Source organism: Olea europaea, chromosome 21 (genome assembly GCF_002742605.1).
Source record: "Olea europaea var. sylvestris chromosome 21, O_europaea_v1, whole genome shotgun sequence".
In the NCBI taxonomy this organism is placed as follows: domain Eukaryota; kingdom Viridiplantae; phylum Streptophyta; class Magnoliopsida; order Lamiales; family Oleaceae; genus Olea; species Olea europaea.
In genome coordinates this window covers 15,876,375-15,898,090 of record NC_036257.1, presented here as the reverse complement: position 1 = coordinate 15,898,090, position 21,716 = coordinate 15,876,375, and the positions used below count along the sequence as shown (strand labels likewise).

Sequence of the window (21,716 nt, the reverse complement as noted above, 5' to 3'; positions counted from 1 at the left end):
CTTTTTTCTCTCAATTCTGTCATATTTGGGTAAAAAGTTTGGCGATGAACACAAAGTTATGGTGGTAATAAGCAATTCATAAATTGAGCAAATTTTAGGAAAATGGTTATCTTCTTTATTCTTGGTATCTTAGGTTTTACTGCTTTAGCATGCACAATAAGACTAGGAGCTCGAATTAGTTACATGAGAACCCTATTAAGACAAGATATCGAGTTTTTTGACACTCAAACAACAATGGAAGTGGCCATTGGGAGGATGTTTGGGGACACCATACTCATTCAAGAAGCCATTGGTGAAAAAGTGAGTTCTAAAACTTTGAGTGAAACTCTCTTATTTTGTCATAATGTTAAGGAAGAAAAAGAAACTAAAATATTGTTTATTAAATTGTTTTGTTGAGTACTATCTACTAGACTACTTGAACCTTGTTAAAAAAAATTATTTTCTTGTTGGGAATCTACATAACATGCGTAGCGAAAAATTAAAACAGTTTTCGATTCCGACCAGGATTTATCTTTGCGTTTAGATAGAAACTGTGATAAATATTGTACCTTTTATAAGATCTGCAAACTCTTTTGCTTTTCCCTTGTTCCAATAGCTTTGATCTGCTACCCACAGCTGTTCAAATGTCCAGCTTCCAACGGTGATCCACACAGAGAACAAGATTGTAGTATTAATGTTTTTCTTGTGCTAGCAAGAATAATGAAAAAATCTCTACAATTTTGAAAACCTTAATCATATTTATATAAGCCCGAACGGGCTTGGCTTGATCCGGTTCAACATTTAATTAAATCCGGTCTGTGAACTAATTAATCCAATTAATCAATTCAGACCTATAAATAAGCAACACAATTAATTAATTTATCCAACACTTGTCAAATTAATTAATTGACAAATCACAATCTTCCAGTTCTCCTTTTGTGTGCGACCCATCAGGTTTTCGATCACGATGCCTAACGACGTAAAATATTATTTTGATCTAATCAAAATAGATAAATTAAAACATCCTTTTAATTTATCATCAATTCACATTCATCGTCCCAAATTGACATCTAGCAATGTGTCGGGGCAATACATATGACGGCAAGTGTCACGTGGTATGACAAAATCAAACTCATTCGTTTACCGTGAAATTATAATCCCTTTGTCAATATGATTCGATCAATTACGAGATATAGAAGTATGTCAATCTCGATTACCGATCATATCTTTCACTCCACTATTAAGTCAATATAAGTCGAAAACTCCTTATTGACTTATGAGTACACTTTGGCCAAGGATTTCGTTATCGACTTAATTAAATGAAATGCAGATCATAATCTCTTACTATCTAAGAGAGATGAATCTTCTATTGGTTATTCACAACCTTCATATGATTTTTGACATACCCGAACGATGCCGTATTAGTGGCCTTTGGCAGAGCAACATCCAACACCGTCAAAGCATGACTGTCCTCATATAAGATACTATGACGACCTCAAGTCAAAGGACCAATCCCACTATCAAACGTTAGAAATTAACCACTGACACTCAGATAGTTATCCATGTGGTATCTCTAGGTGGGTCTCCAATATTTTGTTCTATAACAAAACATCCACGTGTTCATTCAAGTGTCACTACACTTTAACTTGTGAGATAAGCTACTTACTTCATAAGTAAGAAATGTCACATGTGATGGTCTATCCGTAATAACGATATTCGTATCTCGTTATTACTTACGACAAAAGACGATTTAAGATTCAATCATATGTAATTTGTATCTCACAATCACAACTCTTTGTGATTAACAAATTACGAAAATTTGAATCCACATACTCTATTATTTAATTTAATTGTCTATTAATTAAATAATAGATCTATCATTAAATTACACTAATTATATATTAAAAGTATTTACGTCCAAGGTTGATTGGACCTAGGGTATAACACTTACATTTCTCAGGTTGGGAAATTCATTCAATTTATGTCAACATTCATTGGAGGGTTTATAATTGCTTTCTGTAAAGGATGGCTTCTATCCTTAGTATCGCGTGCTTGCATTCCTGCACTCGTCATAGCAGGAGGATCCATGTCATTGCTTATGATGAAGATGTGGAGTCAAGGACAAGTTGCTTATGCAGAAGCTGGATATGTGGTTGAACAAACAATAGGAGCAATCAGAATGGTAATTAAAATTCTGCAATCACACAGTATTAGTTGGCATTTGCACTCAAATTACAACTAAATTCTTGAACATTTTACGCTTCTTCATAACAATTGTAGGTAGCATCTTTCATCGGAGAGAATAAAGCAGCAGAAAAGTATGATAGCAAATTGCAAATAGCCTATGCATCCACTGTTCAGCAAGGGTTGGCTTCATGCATTGGTATGGATATTTAGCACTGATGAGCTTGCCACATGGCATGGGTCAAAACTGATCATGGAAAAAAGATACAGTGGTGGAAAGGTTATTGATATCATGATGGCCATAATGACTGGGGGAATGTAAGTAAAACATCAAAGCTTGTTTATTATACTCACTTCTGTTTAGCAGTGCATACCAAACTTGCATTTATTATTTATTTGAAAGTAATACACTCCGTAAATTCTTGAATCAGATCACTGGGACAGAATCTCCATGTATAAATGCATTTGCAGCAGGTCAAGCTACAGTATGCAAAATGTTTGAGGCCATTGAACGGAAACCGAATATTGATACTTATGATGGCAGAGGAATTGTATTGGAAGATATGAGTTGAAATTGCACTTAAGGATGTGTATTTCACATATCTAGCAAGGCCAGAAGTGCAGATATTTTCAGGTCTTTTGTTACACGTTGTAAGTGTCCAAACTGCAGCTCTAGTTGGGCAGAGTGAAACTGGGAAGTCCACAGTTTTTAGCTTCTTGGAGAGATTTTATGATCCTGATGCTGGAGAAGTACTTATAGATGGATTTACTTTGAAGATGTTGAAACTAAAATGGATCGGAGGAAAAATGGGACTAGTAAGTCAAGAACCAATCTTATTTGCAACTACTTTGAAGGAAAACATATTGTTTGGCAAAGATATGATTCTGATGAAGAGATTAGAACAGCAATAGAACTTGTTAATGCTACCAAATTCATTGACAACTTCCCGCAGGTAACAAATCTTTACTGTTTTCTCAATTGAATAGGAAAGGCATAGATTTATTATTATTATTATTATTATTATTATTATTATTATTATTATTATTATTATTTTAACATTGGCTCTTACATGTGAGGAAATAACAATAGCCAGTTTACAGGGGCTGATAGAATGAAGGGTAAACATGGAACTCAGCTATCCGGTGGTTAGAAGCAAAGGGTTGCAATTGTTAGCTCTATTCTTAATTCTTAAAAATCCAAAAATTCGTCTTCTTGATGAGGCAATAAGTGCTCTGAATGTAGAGTCAAAACACCTTGTGCAAGATGCACTTGAGAATGTTATGACAAAACGAACAGTAGTTGTTGCTCACCATCTGACAACTATAAGAAATGTTGATCATACAGCAGTAGTGCAAGTTGGAAAACTAGTAGAATAAGGTATAAGCATCACGACTAGTTAAATTTATTTTATGTTATAGCATATGGAATGAATTTGAAAACAAGATTTTCCAAAATATGCAAGGCACTCATGATGAGTTGGTAAGGAGTCCCGACGCGGCATACTCCCAGCTTATTCAAATGCAAGAAGGTGCTAAACATATTGATAACATTGAAGGGACAGACTTGCAGAAGATGGATTCTACTCTACACTTAGATTGCAACTTGAGCAAGTCTTCGAATTGCAGAATTTCCATGAGGAGATCGACAAGAAGTAAATTACTCCCTCCTCCCTTTGGTGTTCCTGGTCTTATTGACTATCCAGAAGCTCAATTTGGAAACACCCGAGATGAAAGGAAATCAAGGTTTTGAAGGAACATAAGAAAGTTTCTATAAGACGCCTTGCATACAAACCCGAGTTGCCATATTTGCGACAAAGATAATTGGCAGCTGGGGCACAAGGCGTAGTCTTTCCAATATTTGGACTCTTATTTTCATCAGCTCTTAGAATTTTCTTTGAACCTGCACATAAGCTTTAGAAAGATTTCAGGTTTTGGGGAGTCATGTTATTCGTCCTTGGGCTATGTGTACCTTGGTGGTTGTACCAGTACAGAATTCCTTTTTTGCAATTGCTGGTGGTAAGTTGATACAAAGAATTCGTTCTTTGTCTTTCAAAAAGGTAGTGCACCAGGAGATTAGTTGGTTTCAACATGTAATATTTAAGTATCCAACACGGCCGGACATCCAAATCTTCAAGGATTTGTGCCTAAGTATTCCTTCTGGGAAGGTATTATTCACTCAATCAAATAGAGAAATATCTGCTCTCTCCTCTCCTGTTTTAGATTGTCATTTATCTTCAAATTAAGATAATTTTTTGTTTTTGCAGACAATGGCTCTAGTTGGAGAGAGTGGAAGTGGGAAGTCCACAGTTATCAATTTGATAAAAGATTCTACAATCTTGACTCCGGCCAAATATTCTTAAATGAAGTGGAAATCCGAAAATTCAAGCTAAGCTGGCTTCAATTTTGATTTAGTTATCAACATAGTTTTTATAGCATGCATTATAATCATCTGCATGACTTTGATAATCTCAATGGAGATTTTATTTTTAGATCCCCCAAAAAAAAAAAAATAAATAAATAAATTGCAAACAAACCATTGGTTAATTACTACTAGCTGTATTAGTCACTTAATCCAGTATCATCTTGACCAGACATTGTTGCCTAGACAAACTTCCCAATTCTTATCTTGGACTTAACAAGATTAACCATAATTAAGAAAAAAATCAAGTGACGAAATAATTAAATATTTCAAGAACGTGTGTTTCAATGCAAAGTAACATAGCAACTTCTGACATAGAGTTTCCTTCATTGTTATGCTTCTATTTTTGAATTTAAATAGCCTAATCAATAAAGGGGCCTTATTTGAGTAACAACGCTTAAATCATTCTTCTACTAGGACACAGATTTATTCAAACAAAGCAACTTGATTTTGGGCACAGATAGCAGCTGCCATACCATGTATAAATATTAGCAGATACCATATTTCTCATTTAATGAACTCAGCATACATAAATCAAGAACCAGATTGTTCTTTCTCTAAATTCTCATGGCGTCGAGGTATGATTTTCCATCAAGTTCCCGTGAAAACAATCCTTTCATATAATCAACAAAGCTGATTCTTTTAAATTTTGCTGGAGTTTCAGGGGTTACAAGGCTTGGTGCCGGACCTAAATCACCATGTATATTTGGGCTGCAAAATGTGGCAATGGAGAGCCTTTCTTTCTTTGAGTTGACAGTTGCTCGATGTTCAATGCTTTGGTAAATTCCATTTGTCACAATCTGTCAAAGCATGTAATGATAAGATCCAATGGAAACGATATACAGACTCAACAGATCTCAATGATTACAATAGAATTTATAGGCTATAGCTAAACATTGTTCAGAACAATTTATGAATGGAGTGACTTTAGGCCATTTGATCATGTACATATACCTCTAAAATGTCTCCAATGTTGATAACAAAAGCATTAGGGAGTGGTACAACAGGAATCCAAGCTCCATCTTTCTTAATCTGAAGACCTTCAATTTCATTGACTTGGAGGAGGATGGTGAGTCCATCTGCATCAGAGTGGGGGTAAAGGCCGGTAACAAGCTCCGGTTGGGGGCAGGGAGGATAGTAATTCATCCTCATTGATTGCATCCCTTCTTCGAAAACTGTATTCATTTCCTCAGCTTTCATGTGCAAAGCTTTAGCCATTAGGTCTAGGATTTTCACGGCAAGGTTTTTCAATTCCGCGGCATATTCATCTATTGCATCCCTGCAAAAATCAAGAATAAAGGAGCCAAGTAACAACATTTTTAGTACAGCTATCAGATGAGATAGACGGTACAAACACACGATACGTGTTTCTACCTGAACTTAGTAGGAAGCTTGGGAATTAAGTGAGGCTTTCTCAAGTGAATTGGTAAGGTGATTGCAAAGAATAAGTCTGCCCAATCAAGCTTTTGCTCTTCTGATACAACAAAGGCCTGTCCATAACCCTCTACGTCCCCTGATTCTTGACAAAACTTCTTCTTTTCCTCTTTTGGGAGACTGAAGAATTCTTGAATTTCTAACTTCATTTTCTCTACCTTTGGAAAGGTAACCCCATGGTTGATCAACTGCAAGTAGCCAATTATGATCATATAAAACAATATCCATCAGAAAATACTAATCAACTGCAAGTAGCCAGTTGTGGGGGCCAATCGTGCTATATATTTTAGTTGTTTCTGTGCATACCTGAAAGAAACCCCATTCTTGGCATGAAGTGTGCAGTTTTTGAAGCTCAGTATCCATTGAATCTTTCTCGATCAACTTTTGCATATCAATCACAGGAATTCGATTTTCAGGCAAGGAAGAAATGAGATGATCTTGGTTAGGACGCTGGTATCTTGGTGGAATAGTGGTCGATTTCTCCCTAGCCAATTCCTGCACATTAGGCACTTGTAAAGAACTACCTATCTTTTTAAACTTTGGTTCCATCTGCAGCAAATTTGCCAATGGTATCTCCCTCTCCTATCTTTGTTCTTCTCTCCTAATTATATTACATTTGATCTCTTAAAAGTCAAAGACTGTATCAAACATTATTAGGCATATGGCAAGAATATCGTGCTAATTTGGTAATTTCAAATGTCCCACCGAATTGTGAAAATGAAAGCAGGTGGTATAAGCATAATTTTCAGAGATGGAAAACTTCTACCAGTAAGATTTACTTATAGTGGGTTAGCCCACCGACATGCCCAATTAAGCATCCCACCTGTCATTAGCTACAGGACATCTGGTTTTCAGATTGAAGTAGACAGTCCAATTAAGAAACAACGGAAGGAAGAACTTTACCTGAAGAAAAAAAATGCAACCTTGATTACGTGATTTGGGAGTAAAACCAGCAAAAGATATTACTTTTAATTAATCCAATGAAACAATCAAGAGTAGTTTTCAATAGAATTTTTATTTTTTTATTTTTTTCTATATTTAGATATTGCATTAGAGATAGACATTTTTTATCTGATAAAAAAAATGAAGGGGAATGGAGCCCACTACTTGACTTCAACCGATACAAAATTACTATTACTTCTTTTATATTCTAAAAATAAAATAACTGTTTATTACTTGCATCTCGTAGAAATACTTTTTAAATTTTTCAAAATTAGAATCCACCCCAAATGGATGAAAATTCGTCCACACATTAGAACAACCCCAAAATCACCTTAAAAATCTCTCCGTTCCATCAATATGTTTAGTGTCATTACAAGCAAATCTTTTACACCATTATCTTGTGTCATTTAAACTCGTATTGTTTTACCTTGTGTTACATTTTTGTGTTTATCGTGTTACAGTTTTTATGATGTGCAACACAATCCAATGTTTCAATACACTTCACAAATTTTCTTGTTATCATGTGTCCTACATTATTCATTTTGGCAGTGTTGACTTCTCGAAAGTATTTGTTAAAATGTATTTTATTCATGTGTGATTCGATAATTTTATTCAGCCAATTTTTGGGGAAGAAGCATGATATTTTTATATTATACTTTTGGATTGGCATCTACAAGATAATCCAAGTAGATAAGAAGTTGGATTTCTTGGGATACAGTTTCTTATGCTTGACTTGCTGAAGTCCCTTGCTATAAAGCCACGTGGATTATTGGAGTATGTAGATTCGAAGCTTTGAAGCCATACTCACTGAAGCAGTCCCATGTTAACGATGAAGCCCCGAAGCTACATCCGAGGCTCAAGTGCATCTGCCTGCCAAAGTGATGAAGCTCAATAAAGGAAAAAATCGAAGCTCAACCACAGCAAGTGATGACCCACACGTGAAGATCTTAAGTTTATGTATGAGATCCTTTTGGAATGATTGATGAGACCTTTGTAATGAGTGGAATGTCAAAGTCTTGTCAATTTAGGTTCTAAGACGGCCACTATCTGTAAGATCATTAAATGTGCCACAAGCTAGTGAGTTTAAATTAATGCGTAAAATTAGATGCTTCGGTTAAAGAGATAAAGCTACGTGTATCTTCATCCAATGGACGTTATTTCATATGTTATATTATAAATATCCCATCATTGTATCATTTGAAAGCTAATACAACTCAATACATTTAAAGCTATTATTTATCTTCTCTCTTCCTAATTATACATTTGCATTACTAAAGTTTAGATTATTTTACTTTCTTTGAGTTGTTTGTGATTGGTTATTATTACACAATCGTTCTTAAAATATATTGTTGGAGCTCGAACATATTTGTCTCGTGTTATAAAGCTTCTTCCATGTCTAACTTCGGAATATTATCGACCAACAATTTGTCCATACGTGTTGAATTTTGTTTACGTGTACACAAGTGGGTTGGGTATCTATTGTCCGCGTCACCCTAACAAAAAATGATGTCAACACAATTCAATGGAATAATGACTAATTTTGCAGGTTTATTAGATAAAATTTATTTTAATTAATGGGATTTTTAATTTGTTGGATTTTGTGGAGTTCCAAAATAATGCCAATATTGTCTTATGTAGTATTTCTGGAATAAAATACCATTAAAAATATATTTATATTTTTTATTTTATTATCTTATTATTTGAATACATTCCCCTTTAAAGAAAAAAACAATTTGTTTTAGTATTGCTATATTTTTAAGAAAATCAATTGTAAATTAGTTGTACTGAAGAAATAATCAGTTAAACTCCTGTAAACTTTTATTTCGAAATTGTTGTACGGAGGATTTAATGAGTTTCAAACAAAAAAAAAAAAAAAAAAAATAAGGATAGAAATACAAGAGAAGAAAATTATACTCTCAAAACTTGACTTCTATGATTCAAATATTTTGTGATGATGAAATATTACAAATTGGCAACTTGTTTATATTACATTTGGTACATAAGAATTAATTGCTAATACATGAATTTAAACACCATAAAATTTTTTAGATACATGAATAGAAATAAATTCATCTAATTTTAAATTCATGTAGATCAAGATTCATCATATTAAAATTCATTAAATCTAGATTAATGTGAATGTTAATTAATTGAGAATTAATAACATGAAATTTATACACGACAAGGATTTTGTAGTATTTATTACATATTGAAAAATGAAAAGTAAATTATCATTGAAATAATTGAATTGTAATAAAGTTAAAATCGTCCAAAAATTGATTCACTTGATGTAATATTTATCATCATCATCATCATCATATTATACGATATATTTTATGAAAAATAAAATATATTATAATTAAATAATTATCTAATGCAATATATTAGTTTAAAACTAATTTTTTATTAATATCTAATTATCTATTAAATCTTAGAACGTGTTTGGCAAGGATGTCAACGAGTCGAGCCGGATCGTGAGCTGAAACTCGAGGTTTGGATTCGGCTCGAGTAAAATCAAATGGGTTTTTTTTTTCCGAGGCCCAAAAAAAAAGCTCAGGCCTTAGCGAGCCTAGCCCAAGCCCGGGCCCGGGCCGACTTGATTTTCTCTCTCTCTCTCTCTATTTATTATTTATTTATTTTAATGGCACTCAACTGCCTTCAAGTGTTGCCTTAAGAAAGGTAGCCGCTTGCTGCCTTTTTTTTTTAAGGCCCAAGCCAGAGAGCCATACTGGCCGGCTTAGTTCGGCCCGAAACTTCAAAATGGGGCTTGGCTATAAATCAAGCCTCGAGTCTAGTCATGGGTGGCCCGAGTCAGTTAGCTCAATTGACATCCCTAGCGTTTGGTAATGATTAAAATTATATTTTTTTAATAGATTGCGATAGAAGTTTTGAAATGTGTGGTTGAAAAGTTGTGGAACTCATGAAAGATGTGATTAATATTAATTATTTAATTTGACTTAAATTAAAAGCATATTTTAATCTGTACCAAAGAGGCTCTTAAAGTTTATATGTTAGAAATAAAAGCATAATTCAAATGTCAAACAAAATTTTCTTGCAGAACATTCTTTACATTGTGGACCAGGAAACATGGAACTTGGATACTACTATTTTGAAGAAAAATAGTTTCATCCAATTTAACACGATGCAAAACCCGAAAAAATATATATATACTTGACATGTATATGCGTTGCAATATCAACATCAAGCTGCAATCAATATAATAATAGATTTTCCAAATTTTAGTAAGGAAACATTTTTAACAAGAAACCCAGTTTACATTCGAATCATTTTGCTAAAAATAATAATCACAATATCAGACCATAATTGCATGTAATAATAATACATTTTCAGGAATTTTTACAATTTATATGGAAGAGGCAAGTTACCTTACAAATTGGAAAGACTAAAATGCAGCTAGAGTGAAAGAGTTTTGCCATCATCTTGACAAGTTTTGGAATCATATTCCAGAATATTATTGAAATGATATGGACGCTCTATAATAATTCGAGTTCATATTATGATTAATAAGGCTGAATCCTTGTCCTTTAAAATGAATTAATTATTTAATAAGCTAAAAGTAGAAATGAAAGTTATTATTTTTATTGTTCAAAATTTGTTGTCAAATAGTACAAACAGTAATTGATAGTTCTTAAGTTCCTATATACCTAAATAATTCTGATTACTAGACTCTAAAATTTAATTCCAAATACAGTCTAAATATATTGTAAGTAATCGAATTAACTTTCAAGGATTTGCGTTTCACGCAGCCAACCTTCATGAAAATTGAACACCCGATTATTGTATACTGAATTTCTCAGTCCTCGTTTCCTATTCTGATAGCATGTCTTCTAAGTTGGAAGTTAAAAAAGTTGCCAGTTATTTTTTTTTTCACTTCTTATTTCGTTAATTTTGTTCGTACAGCCATCTAGCACTAGCTAACGACCTTTAGACGAGTTCTACTCCGAAACACCTAATTCTAATATTTCTATACATAAGCATATATGTTTGCTGTAGTTTATAAATTAATATCACTATAGTGATATAGATAAAAATCATATTTTTAGTAAATATTGATAAAAGTCGATGAAATTCATAGTTAAAAAGTTGTAAATTCCTCCAAATGTAAGATTAAAATTAATTGTTGACTTTGACTTAAATTTTAATTCAGACAGGCACAATATAAAATGAGAGCTGCTATTTTCATCCACTATTTTTATATATCTATCACATTCTAAATATCTCGATAAAAATTTTAAGATTTTTAAAAAGTACTTTATTCATCCACATTACATTCCAATATAGTAAGGGTGCCGTTATTTACATCCACAGTTTTTATATACATATCAACTTTTAAAAATATAATTATATTATATTTTTATCTTATGTAAATTTACCCAAATGGACATAAATAAAATTAAATAAAAATATATCGTTCTAACTTCATTCACAAATATTTATTTTCATAAATTCTTTTAAATGTTTTTATATTCTTTTAAAGTTTGTGATTAACTAGAATTCTAATAATAATAAATACCTTCTTCATCGAAAATCATAAAATTCTAATCATAAAATATCATCTTCAACGGAAATTAAAAAAATAAAAAACACATTATTAGAGTTGTAATTCTTTCATGATATGAAAAACAACATATTATTTTTTATACTTTTTTAAGTATTGGTTTGAAAGATAAAAATATATGAGAAATTTTAAAATAATTTTCAATACCTATCCAAATATTCTTACATTACAAAAGGAAACAAATTTAAAATTATCAGTCCAAACAGACAACCAAAATTATGAGCTAATAAGCAAAAAAATAAAAAATATTAACATATGATTTGAGGAGGGATTTGTTTGGTTGCTTGAGCAGTATACTCTTGATAGAATCCTATAAATTCAAAAGAAGAGATTTGCCAACATTTATAATTAAATATTAAAGCACTGACATGATAATATAGAAAACAAAAAGTAAGACTCAAATTAAGAAGTCGTTCAGCAGCCATTAATTACGAAAGTGCATTTTTCCTATCAAATCTACGTGGGGTCCGAACAATATTTTATTCTCCAATTCAAATTCAAACTTTGGAAAATCCCAAATTTTCCCTTGTTGTCATTATTGGATTGTTTGTGCAACCAATTTGCAATATTCTGGCATGTGAGAAAATTGGGAAGAACAAATGGTTTTCCAAGGCACAAATTCCAGAACACATAAAAACCAACAGACAATAAATTGGTAAAAGACAATCCAAAATTTAACCGCGTGACACCTTACCCAATTATTTTCCAAACATCACCATAGTTATTTCTTTATTTTGCACATAGTTTTATTTTTATTTTTATAATCATTATAAAAAATTGGGTAAACGACAATCCAAAACTTCACCCATGTGACACCTTACCCAATTATTTTCCAAACATCACCATGGTTATTTCTTTGTTTTGCACATAGTTTTTTTTTTTAATAATCATTACGATTACGAGAAAATGATTACAATTGCACCAGGTGCATCGAGCAGATACCATTTATTCAGAATACACATTTGCCACTCGCAAAATTTACTTGCAAGCTACTTTTAGTTCCTCGGCCACTGTTGGAATACTTCACAATTGGATCATATTCATGGTTGCTGCGCCAGGTAATCACGCAGTTTGTCCCACTCGCTCCGCTGCATCTCTGGTGCACGCATTGCATCTCATCTCATCTTCGGCGCTGGGTAGCTCCACCTCGGCCTCGTCGTCATCCTTCTCTGCTCTCCTGGAAGCCTCGTCCACCACTCCAGACCGTCGTAGGAAACTATATATCCCCATCGTGGCAACGACAACAGTAACTTGCGTCGGGTTAGGGTAGCTAGGCATACGGTCCAATATTTTCCACATTTGTTTCCACACCCCGAACGCACGTTCGATGATGTTTCTGCAGGACGAGTGTCTGAAATTAAACTTCTCACGAGCATTACTAAAGTGATGATGCTGTCCCCTTTGCTCGTCCCGAAACTGCTAGAAGTGATACAGGTTGTCCGACCCTTTGTACGGTGCCATATACCCCGGTTGATGTGCAAATCCGAAGTCTACCAAATAGTACTTGCTAGGGCCCAACAACAAAAATAAATTTTGGCAAGTAAATAGAACGTGCGAGTAGTCTAGCATTGTGGATATTCCCAGTGTGCCTTGCCAGGACGAACGTGAAACATAAATTGAAATCACATGCAGCCAATGAAACATAAATTGAACTTGCTCACCTTTTCGACCTATGAAGTGTATACGCTCTTGCCGCGGTACTGTTGCTATGACATGCGTTCCGTCAATTACTCTGATATAGTTTGCGAACAGTGGGTGCTTGTTCAAATCAGGCCTGTGAGGGTCCAAACCTTCGTTGTAGTTCAGACTTGGCCTAATCATACGCACGGAAAGCGCAAACACCGCACGTAGAACCTCTTTGATGTAGCGACAAACGGTTTCTAATGAATGGTTGAACAGCGTTGTCACCTGTTGATATCCCTTTCTATGTGTGAGTATGCAGAGGAGCATGCTAACTTGCTCGTAGATATCTACTTGTTGACTACTTCGCAGGCCATGCTCGTTGCACAATACATGTGCGAAATGTCACAGCATTGGGGGATACATACGAAATTCTTGAAAGCACATTAGCCCATTCTCGCTTATTGCCTCTATCATGAATATGTGATCGTTTCTTGCGAATGGAAATCGTTGGACATGATGATATCGTCGCCTAAAGTATTGCTGTGCTTCGCTCTCCACGATTCTGCAATACATAACCCATGCAGTTGCATCGGCTGCCAACTGGTTGAGGAAATCCCATTCATCCATGTCTTCCTCGTCATCGGATCTCGGCAGTAGAACACAGTTTGGGTTAAGACCATCTATGTTGGCAAGTATTTGAACTGCTTGTAATATCACGACCTTTGTTTCTTAAAAGCCGGAAAATAAGCCTTAAATGTCATATCCTCACAAATCTCTCACTTATGCTCGTTACCTTTCTTCGTGGGAATTTATAGAGCTTCTGCATGCATGGATACCACAACACAAGCAATTATTCTCTAGTGCTTGCAAGGTTTGAAAACTGTGGCCTCACAATGTGTGCACACACCCTTTTTCAGATTGGGGCTATAGGTTCTCTTTCACTAAAAATTATTCTTTCTTTGATAGTGACATGATAAAATGAGGAACTTTGAAAAAATGTGAATGTGACAAACTTTTCCTATCCATTATGTTGAGGCCTAGGTTTGCCTATAATGCAAAGTGGAACTATTGTACGCTATGCAGGAAATAATGGAGCACAGTACTTGAGTACGTTTAGACTACCATGGAAAAAAGTAAAACACATAAATTACAATGCTGAGACGATAGTACAGAAAAAAGAAGACAGTTTTCACCATTACTTAATAGAACAGAAAAAATAAACAACCAGCATAATTACTTTCCTCGATTGTTAAATATTCACTCGATCCACTCAAATTTCTCATCCACGTCCTTCATGACAGCCAACATGTCCCGGTAACACTTCTGTGCAAGAAGTGCGCAGGCAAAAAAGTACATGGGAGTTCTCCATTCGAGCCATCATGTCTCCAACAGCTCTTCAATAAAGGAAACGCCAGCACTTTTGCTTGTGGCCAGTATCATGTTAATCTTCGCTGCCACTTCCTCCGCGGCACTCATGGCACGGTCAACTAAGAAAAATAGTTCACGGGCAGACTTTTTTTTTCCAGCCTCTTCGTTGTCCGTCTGAAGATTTTCGTTTACTACTGCTTGTGTACCCTAGCATTTGTTTGTTTGGCCTCGTCCCTCGAGCCACTGCTCTCGACGTCGATCAAAATAGCATCACTGTTGTCTTCTAGCACACTCGTACAGGTTGAATCCCATTTTGCATAATTTAGTGGGAGTGACGATGTACTTGTCTCCATCGTAGCTGTCTCCGAGTAGCTAACAGCAGCGAATGTAGATCTCGCTCAGGTCCTTGTCCTTGAAGTCTTTGTACCCCTTATTCTCCGCAAAGCATGGGTTGAGGAGTTATAGTATCAGCATGGACTGGAATTTGGAATGCGTAAAGATAGAAAAAATGTGAGATACGAGAATACGCAACAAAATATGCATGATACGCTATGTCCGACTCATTGTGCTTCGAGAGAAGAATTGAAACAAGCTTATTATTTTCCAAAAAAAAATTGACGATTTTTTTGGTTGTGTTTCCATTTTTTGGAAAATTAGTGCGTAGGTCGATGCATAATTTCATATTTGACTTGCCAATAAATAACGAACACTATTCGCATTATGTTGAAGTGTATGCAGTTTTGAGAATTACAGATCTTCCCCAAATTCATCGAACAGGGACACGAAAACCACAGTGTAAGCCATTAAAAAAAATTTGAAGATAGCAACGGTATAAGGTCTGAAACTGATATAAGCAATAGAAAAAATTAGTACATAACAATGACGTTATTCAATTTGATCACGTCAACCGCATGTGACATTCCAACGCAACAAGCATACAACTGATTAATTTATGAAGTCCATGTTCGTTGTGGAAAGAAAAAGCCACTAATTAACAGAAACCAATTTCCAACCCATAATGATTTTGTAGTGAATTCTAGTCGAAATTAGAAATCAATTCATCATTCATGCACATTTGTTGCTAATTATTCATTGCAGTTTGTAAATACTCAGTTCGTCTCAGTCAATTCAAGGTGGTTCAAGTTAACGAAGGAAAATGGTAAAGTTTGTTAAGGGCAGCAGTTTGGCAATAAAGTGAAGTGGCCGAATGTACATAGTTCTTCATGAATTGGAGGGTGGGCCAAATCAGCGAAGGTGTGAGACGTTACCTTAAGCTTCCGACTCCACCACTGTGGTCGGTTGCTGCTTCATACTCCACCCCGCTGTTGTTCACAAGCTCCGACAGATGTTTGTGGGTTCGTCGCATTCCGTCCCAATAGTTTCGCAACTGCTGCTTGCTCCAGCTGTGCCCGATGACGGAGTTGAAGAGGGCGGACACACGTTCTCAACTGTGTTTTGTGAAACACCTGCTGTTCTAGTGTCCCTCCACTATGGTTGTTTCGCAGGCAGTCATGAAGGCCCAATTCATGTCCGGGATCCAACGCGCATAGGTTTTCGAGCTAGATCCCCTTACGGTTCGGTAGCGGTGTTGGACAAGCGTTGTCGGCTCGCGCCCGACTGTGAAGTATTATGGGTCGTTAGCATTGAAGCAAAACGTAATGGAAGTGTGGGAAACAAGGGGAACGAAGTGGGTATACCTAACTTTCAGCGGGATCCATGTTCGGTTGGTGGAGAAGATCGGTGCCGAATATCTTGTACAGGCTACAGATTCGATCGTAGAGGTTAACGTTGAGGCCCTTTCCCTCAATCGTGGTTGCGGCGAGCGTCACAAATGTTCACGGGGCCTGTGTGTAAGGTAGAGAAACTGTTGTTGGTGAGGTTGCCCGTTTCGGCCGAAAGGAGGGAGAAACTATAGTCGGTGGGAGTGGCAGTTTGAGGGAAGCGGGGATGGTAGTGGGAGAGAGAGTTGTGTCAGTGAGAGGGGCAGTTGGAGGAAATGAAAATGTTAGATACCTGTACACGTTCATATGCGTTGTTAGATATGTGAGTGAAAATGTTCGAAAAATTAATTTATAGGGAAAATTAATGGCTACCAAACGGGGCCTAAATGTTGAAAGTAATTGGATAAACATAGTGATTTTTAAAAATTTTTGAAATTATATTAGGAATGTATTTATAGTGGGATGAATATATAAAATTTGTATGGATCTATAATGTTTAAATGAATAAATTTAATAATGACAATATTGGAACTTGACGTGGATGAAATTAGTAATTTTTTAAAAATTTAAAATTTTAATATGAATGTATATAGAGTGGGATGCATATATAAAAACTGTGGATGTAAATAACGGCACCTTATAAACATGTTGTAAATGGTAAGTTTATTAGTGAATGACAATTGTACCCTTACAGCCTTAGAAATTATTACTGTTGTTTCCTTAATTTTTTCCTATAAATATAGGATTTTGGTTCTTAATAAAATGCACACAAGTTTATTAACTTTTATCCCCTCTTCTCTTTTTCTCTCTTTTCATAATACGTCATCAACACGAAAGTTTAATTTTTCAAGGATTATTGAAGGTCTTAATTTTTTGAAGTATAATCATCTATTACATGTATTAAAATTAATTTGGTGTCATGTAAATTATTTTATATACAGGGCTACTACTTTTTCTTCTCTATTTTAATATGTGTACAAATGTGAATATATTTACAATCTGTCGCCCCACCCCTTTTCTTCTATACTTTAATAAGTTATTTATGACGACTCTCATGCGTTCTGATTTGCCAAGTCAATTCTCCACCACAAATCAATTGATGCTACTATTTGCTTTCTCAATTTCCATGCCTTTTCATTTGTCGATCCTTTAAGTTATATAGATGACTTTTTATATCAATTTTTATTTGTATAATTAGTTCATATACAATAATGGTTATTATTACCTATACATGGTAATGGCTAGAAATGCAATGATATTGATTTGTCCTCACATATATCAATTATAATATACATCAAAATACCATAAATTATTATTGATTGTACACGCATCCCATAAATTCCACTCAATTCATATTAATGAATTCAGGTTAATTTATGTATATTTATAGATTAATTAATATTATGTAGTGTGCAATTGAACGTTTCATTTTTTTTTTGTTTTATTTTTTGTTTTTTTATGTTTAGAAATAAAATATTATTTATTGAATTCATTTTAATTGTTGTTGTTCCTGAAGTAATACAACATTATATAATTAATACTTGTAAATAATACAACTTGCTCCAAAATGGCATAAATTTTATTTTTTTAATATTTTAGAAAAATATTATTTACTCTCAAGGAGCATCAATTATAATTTTTTAGTGTTTCAGAAGAATATTGACATGTTGCTATTTAAGAAGTAATAGTAAAATACAATGTGCTCCTAAAGTTACACATATTTTGAAGAATATATTATTTTAAAGTAGTGTTTATCCTAGAAGGAAAAAAACATAACTTATGTCATGTTGACTATTTGATTAACTATTATGTAATGTTTAATCATATTCTTCGAAACTAATTGCATTTTTTTTCACTTTGTTGTGTAGTTAATTAAATGACAAACATTACAAAATTTGAGTTTGCTGCACTTGACATATCTGGCAAAAATTATTTATAATTGGTACTCGATGTTAATAATCGTCTTGTCTTAAAAGATTTGGGAGAAACAATAAAAGAATGAAACAAAAGATCCCTACACGATCATGTAAAAACTCTCATTTTCATTCATCATCATCTTTACGATGGATTGAAAATTGAATGTTTCACTAAAAAAGATCTACAGGTTCTTTGAAAAAAAATTACTGAAAGATTTGGTCATCAGATGACTATAATCCTCTCCAAAATTCGTTATGAGTGGATGTACCTTCGTTTACAAGACTTCAAAACTGTTAGTGAGTTCAATTCTAAGCTGTTCAGAATATATTTAAAATTGACATTATATGGAGAGAAAATTACTGATGTAGACATGTTGGAGAAAACTTTTTCCACATTTTACGCCTCGAATGTGCTTCTACAACAGCAATATCATGAGCGTGGTTTTAAAAGGTATTCAATACTCATATCTTGCCTACTTATAGCTGAAAAAAATAATAAACTACTGATGAAAAATTATGGATTACGTCCAATTAGTTTTGTACCATTGCTGTATTATTTGAAACAAATGCAATATCAAGACAAAGACATGGATATAGACGTGAATGTGGACGTGAACCTGTACGTGAAATAAATCTTGGAGAAATAACCAACAAAGATATCAGCAACAAAAACAGTTTCAAAAGGCACAAAGCAAATGAACGTAACAGATCTAAAAAAGAGCATGAAGAAAGTTACTTTATATGTAAAATGAAAGAGCATTGGGCACGTACCTTATCGTACGGAAAAACATCTTTTGGATATTTACCAAAATTCAATCAAGAAAAATGAAAAAGTGGAGACAAATTTTGCTGATTATGATAGTCCCATTGGTGTGACTCATTTGAGTGTCTCTAATTTCTTTGTTGATCTAAATGAGAATATTGATCATTGATTGGGGATGGTGTGATGGAAGACATAGATTAGCTTATTTTCTTACCTCTAGTATTTCCCTTCATTTTAGAAATTTAGTTTGAAGTATATTTTACTTTTCAAAAAAAAAATAATAATAAAAAAATTGAAACATTGTTCATTTTATAGTATTGAATTATGTTTACCTTTTAAATTTAAATTCAAGTTTTTTTAAGTATATTTATTTTGTTATATTTATATATATTCATTATGGGTGATACTTGCTTGATTGATAGTGCAACTACATATACTATTTTTCAAGACAAAAAACTTTTTTGGACTTAACATTAGCAAAAAATAATGTTAATACGATATCAAGTGCATCGAATATTGTTGAAGACTCTGGAAGAACTTGTATTATTTTATCAAATAATACAAAATTATTTATTTTCGATGCATTTTATTCTACCAAATTCAGAAGAAATTTGCTTAATTTTAAAGATATCCACTGCAATGGATATCACATTGAGACGATACAAGAAAAGAATGTTGAAATCTTTGCATAACATTTTTTTTGTATCTAATCAGAAGTAGATAAAAGAAAAACTTCATGCACTCTAATTTGATATGTATTATACATTTATAAAAATGGTTGAATCAAATATTGTTACGAACTGGAAGTTTGTTGAACCTAAAAATTTTATACTTTGACATAATCGACTTGGACATCCATGAGTTATAATGATGCATCAAATATTAAACAACTCACATTGATATCTTTTAAAGAATCAGAAGATTCTTTTATCTAATGATTATCCATGTGCAGTTTGTTTGCAAGGCAGGCTAGTAATTAGACCTTCGACTACATATATCAATATTGAATCTCCAACTTTCTCGAAAAGAATTCATGGAGATATATGTGGCCCAATACACTCACCATGTGGATTATTTTGTTATTTTATAGTATTAATTGATTCTTCTACTAGATTGTCATATGTTTGCCTACTTTTCATTAGGAATGTAGCATTTGCTAGACAACTTACTCAAATTATAAAATTACGAGAGCAATTTTTCGATTACCCAATCAAGACTATTTGTTTTGAAAATGTTGGTGAATTTAGATCACAAGCATTCAATAATTATTGTATGTCAATTGAAATTGTTATTGAACATTCGGTTGCGCATGTCTGTACCCGAAAATGATTTAGCGGAACGTTTACAACTTGTTGCTGGACCATTACTTATGAAAATAAAACTCCTACCTTCTATTTGGGATCATGCCATATTACATGCTACATTATTGGTTCATATAAGATCAGCTACCTATTATCATTTCTCATTTGCAACTTGCATTTGGTCATGAACTTAATATTTCTCACTTACCGATTTTTTTGTACTATCAAAATCTTTATTTGCCCCCCACAACGTGCTAAAATGAGCCCCCAGCGAAAACTTGAAATTTATATAGGTTTTGATTCACCGTCTATTATTAGGTGTCTTGAACCTTTATTTACTTTACGTTTTGCAGATTGTCATTTTGATAAAATTACTTTTCCGACTTTGGGAGGAGAAAAATTACATCCTGAAAAACTAGGTAAAATTTATTGAAACGAAACAACTCTATCTCTCTTTGACCCACGCAGCAATCTATGTGAGTAAGAGGTTAAAAAAATCATTCATTTGCAAAAATGTTGCAAATCAATTACCTAATGTATTTATTGATACAAAAAAGTGATAAAATCATATATTTCAGTAGAAAATATTTCCAAAAATTGAATTCACTATAAGACAATCTGTTGTAGCAAATGAATTTCAAATACATTAGAAGTGTGATCCATTAGTTGGTTCAAAAGACTCTGTACCTCGAAAATAAAAAGTGCAAGAGAAAAATCAACTAAAATCTTTGGAAGAAGTAACATTAGATAATTTTTGCTTTTGCAGACAATGGATCTAGTTGGAGAGTGTGGAAGTGGGAAGTTCACAGATATCAGTTTGATACAAAGATTCTACAACCCTGAGTCCGCCCACATATTCTAAAATGGAGTGGAAATTCGAAAATTCAATCTAAGTTGGCTGAGGCAACAATTGTGATTAGTGAGTCAAGAACCTATTATTTTCAACAAAACAATTCTTGAAAACATTGCTTACAAGGTTGCAACTGAAGAAAAGACCATTTTAGCGACAAGAGCTGCAAATGCACACACCTTCATATCAGGATTGCCTCAAGGATATGAACCTAACGTTGGGGTGAAAGGAATTTAATCGTCTGGTGGACAAAAGCAAAGAATTGTTGTAGCAAGAGCAATATTGAAAGATCTAAAGATACTTTTGCTCGATGAAGCAACAAGTGCACTGAATGCATATAGTCCAGAAGCCTTTAGATAGAGTTATGGTGAAGAGAACTACTATCGATGTAGCTCATTGCCTGACTACAGTAATGGGAGCAGACACCATTGCTGTTGTGAAGAATAGAGTGATTGTTAAAAAGGGAAGTCACGACGTGCTTATGAAAGATGGAGTCTATGCTTCTTTGGTTGCTATACACTCTAGTTCAGGATAAAGCGAACCATCACTCTATTTGACTCCACCTCAAGTAACCGAAAATTTTGTAGCATGCATTATTATCATCTGCAGGACTTTGATAATCTCAATGGAGATTTTA

General features: G+C 33.8%; 1 protein-coding gene, 1 long non-coding RNA gene and 2 pseudogenes across 2 annotated transcripts; 2 read left to right on the top strand and 2 right to left on the bottom strand.

Moving 5' to 3' along the window:
- Nucleotides 1-102: 102 nt before the first annotated feature.
- LOC111370192 lies at nt 103-21,614 on the top strand (annotated as a pseudogene).
- LOC111370886 (protein SRG1-like) lies at nt 4,893-6,637 on the bottom strand. The gene is made up of 4 exons (XM_022992787.1): nt 6,323-6,637; nt 5,957-6,204; nt 5,537-5,861; nt 4,893-5,382 (listed from the first exon to the last, which is right to left on the bottom strand). Exons 1-4 carry the CDS (start codon nt 6,563-6,565, stop codon nt 5,140-5,142), a joined length of 1,059 nt encoding a protein of 352 aa, XP_022848555.1. The 5' UTR covers nt 6,566-6,637; the 3' UTR covers nt 4,893-5,139.
- Nucleotides 14,264-16,551, bottom strand: LOC111370891. Its single transcript, XR_002698508.1, has 3 exons — nt 16,226-16,551; nt 15,797-16,145; nt 14,264-15,005 (listed from the first exon to the last, which is right to left on the bottom strand). It is a non-coding gene; the product is annotated as an uncharacterized LOC111370891 (long non-coding RNA).
- A 53-nt stretch (nt 21,615-21,667) lies between the features above and the next one.
- LOC111370191 overlaps nt 21,668-21,716 on the top strand; it is a 5,896-nt pseudogene continuing 5,847 nt past the window's right edge.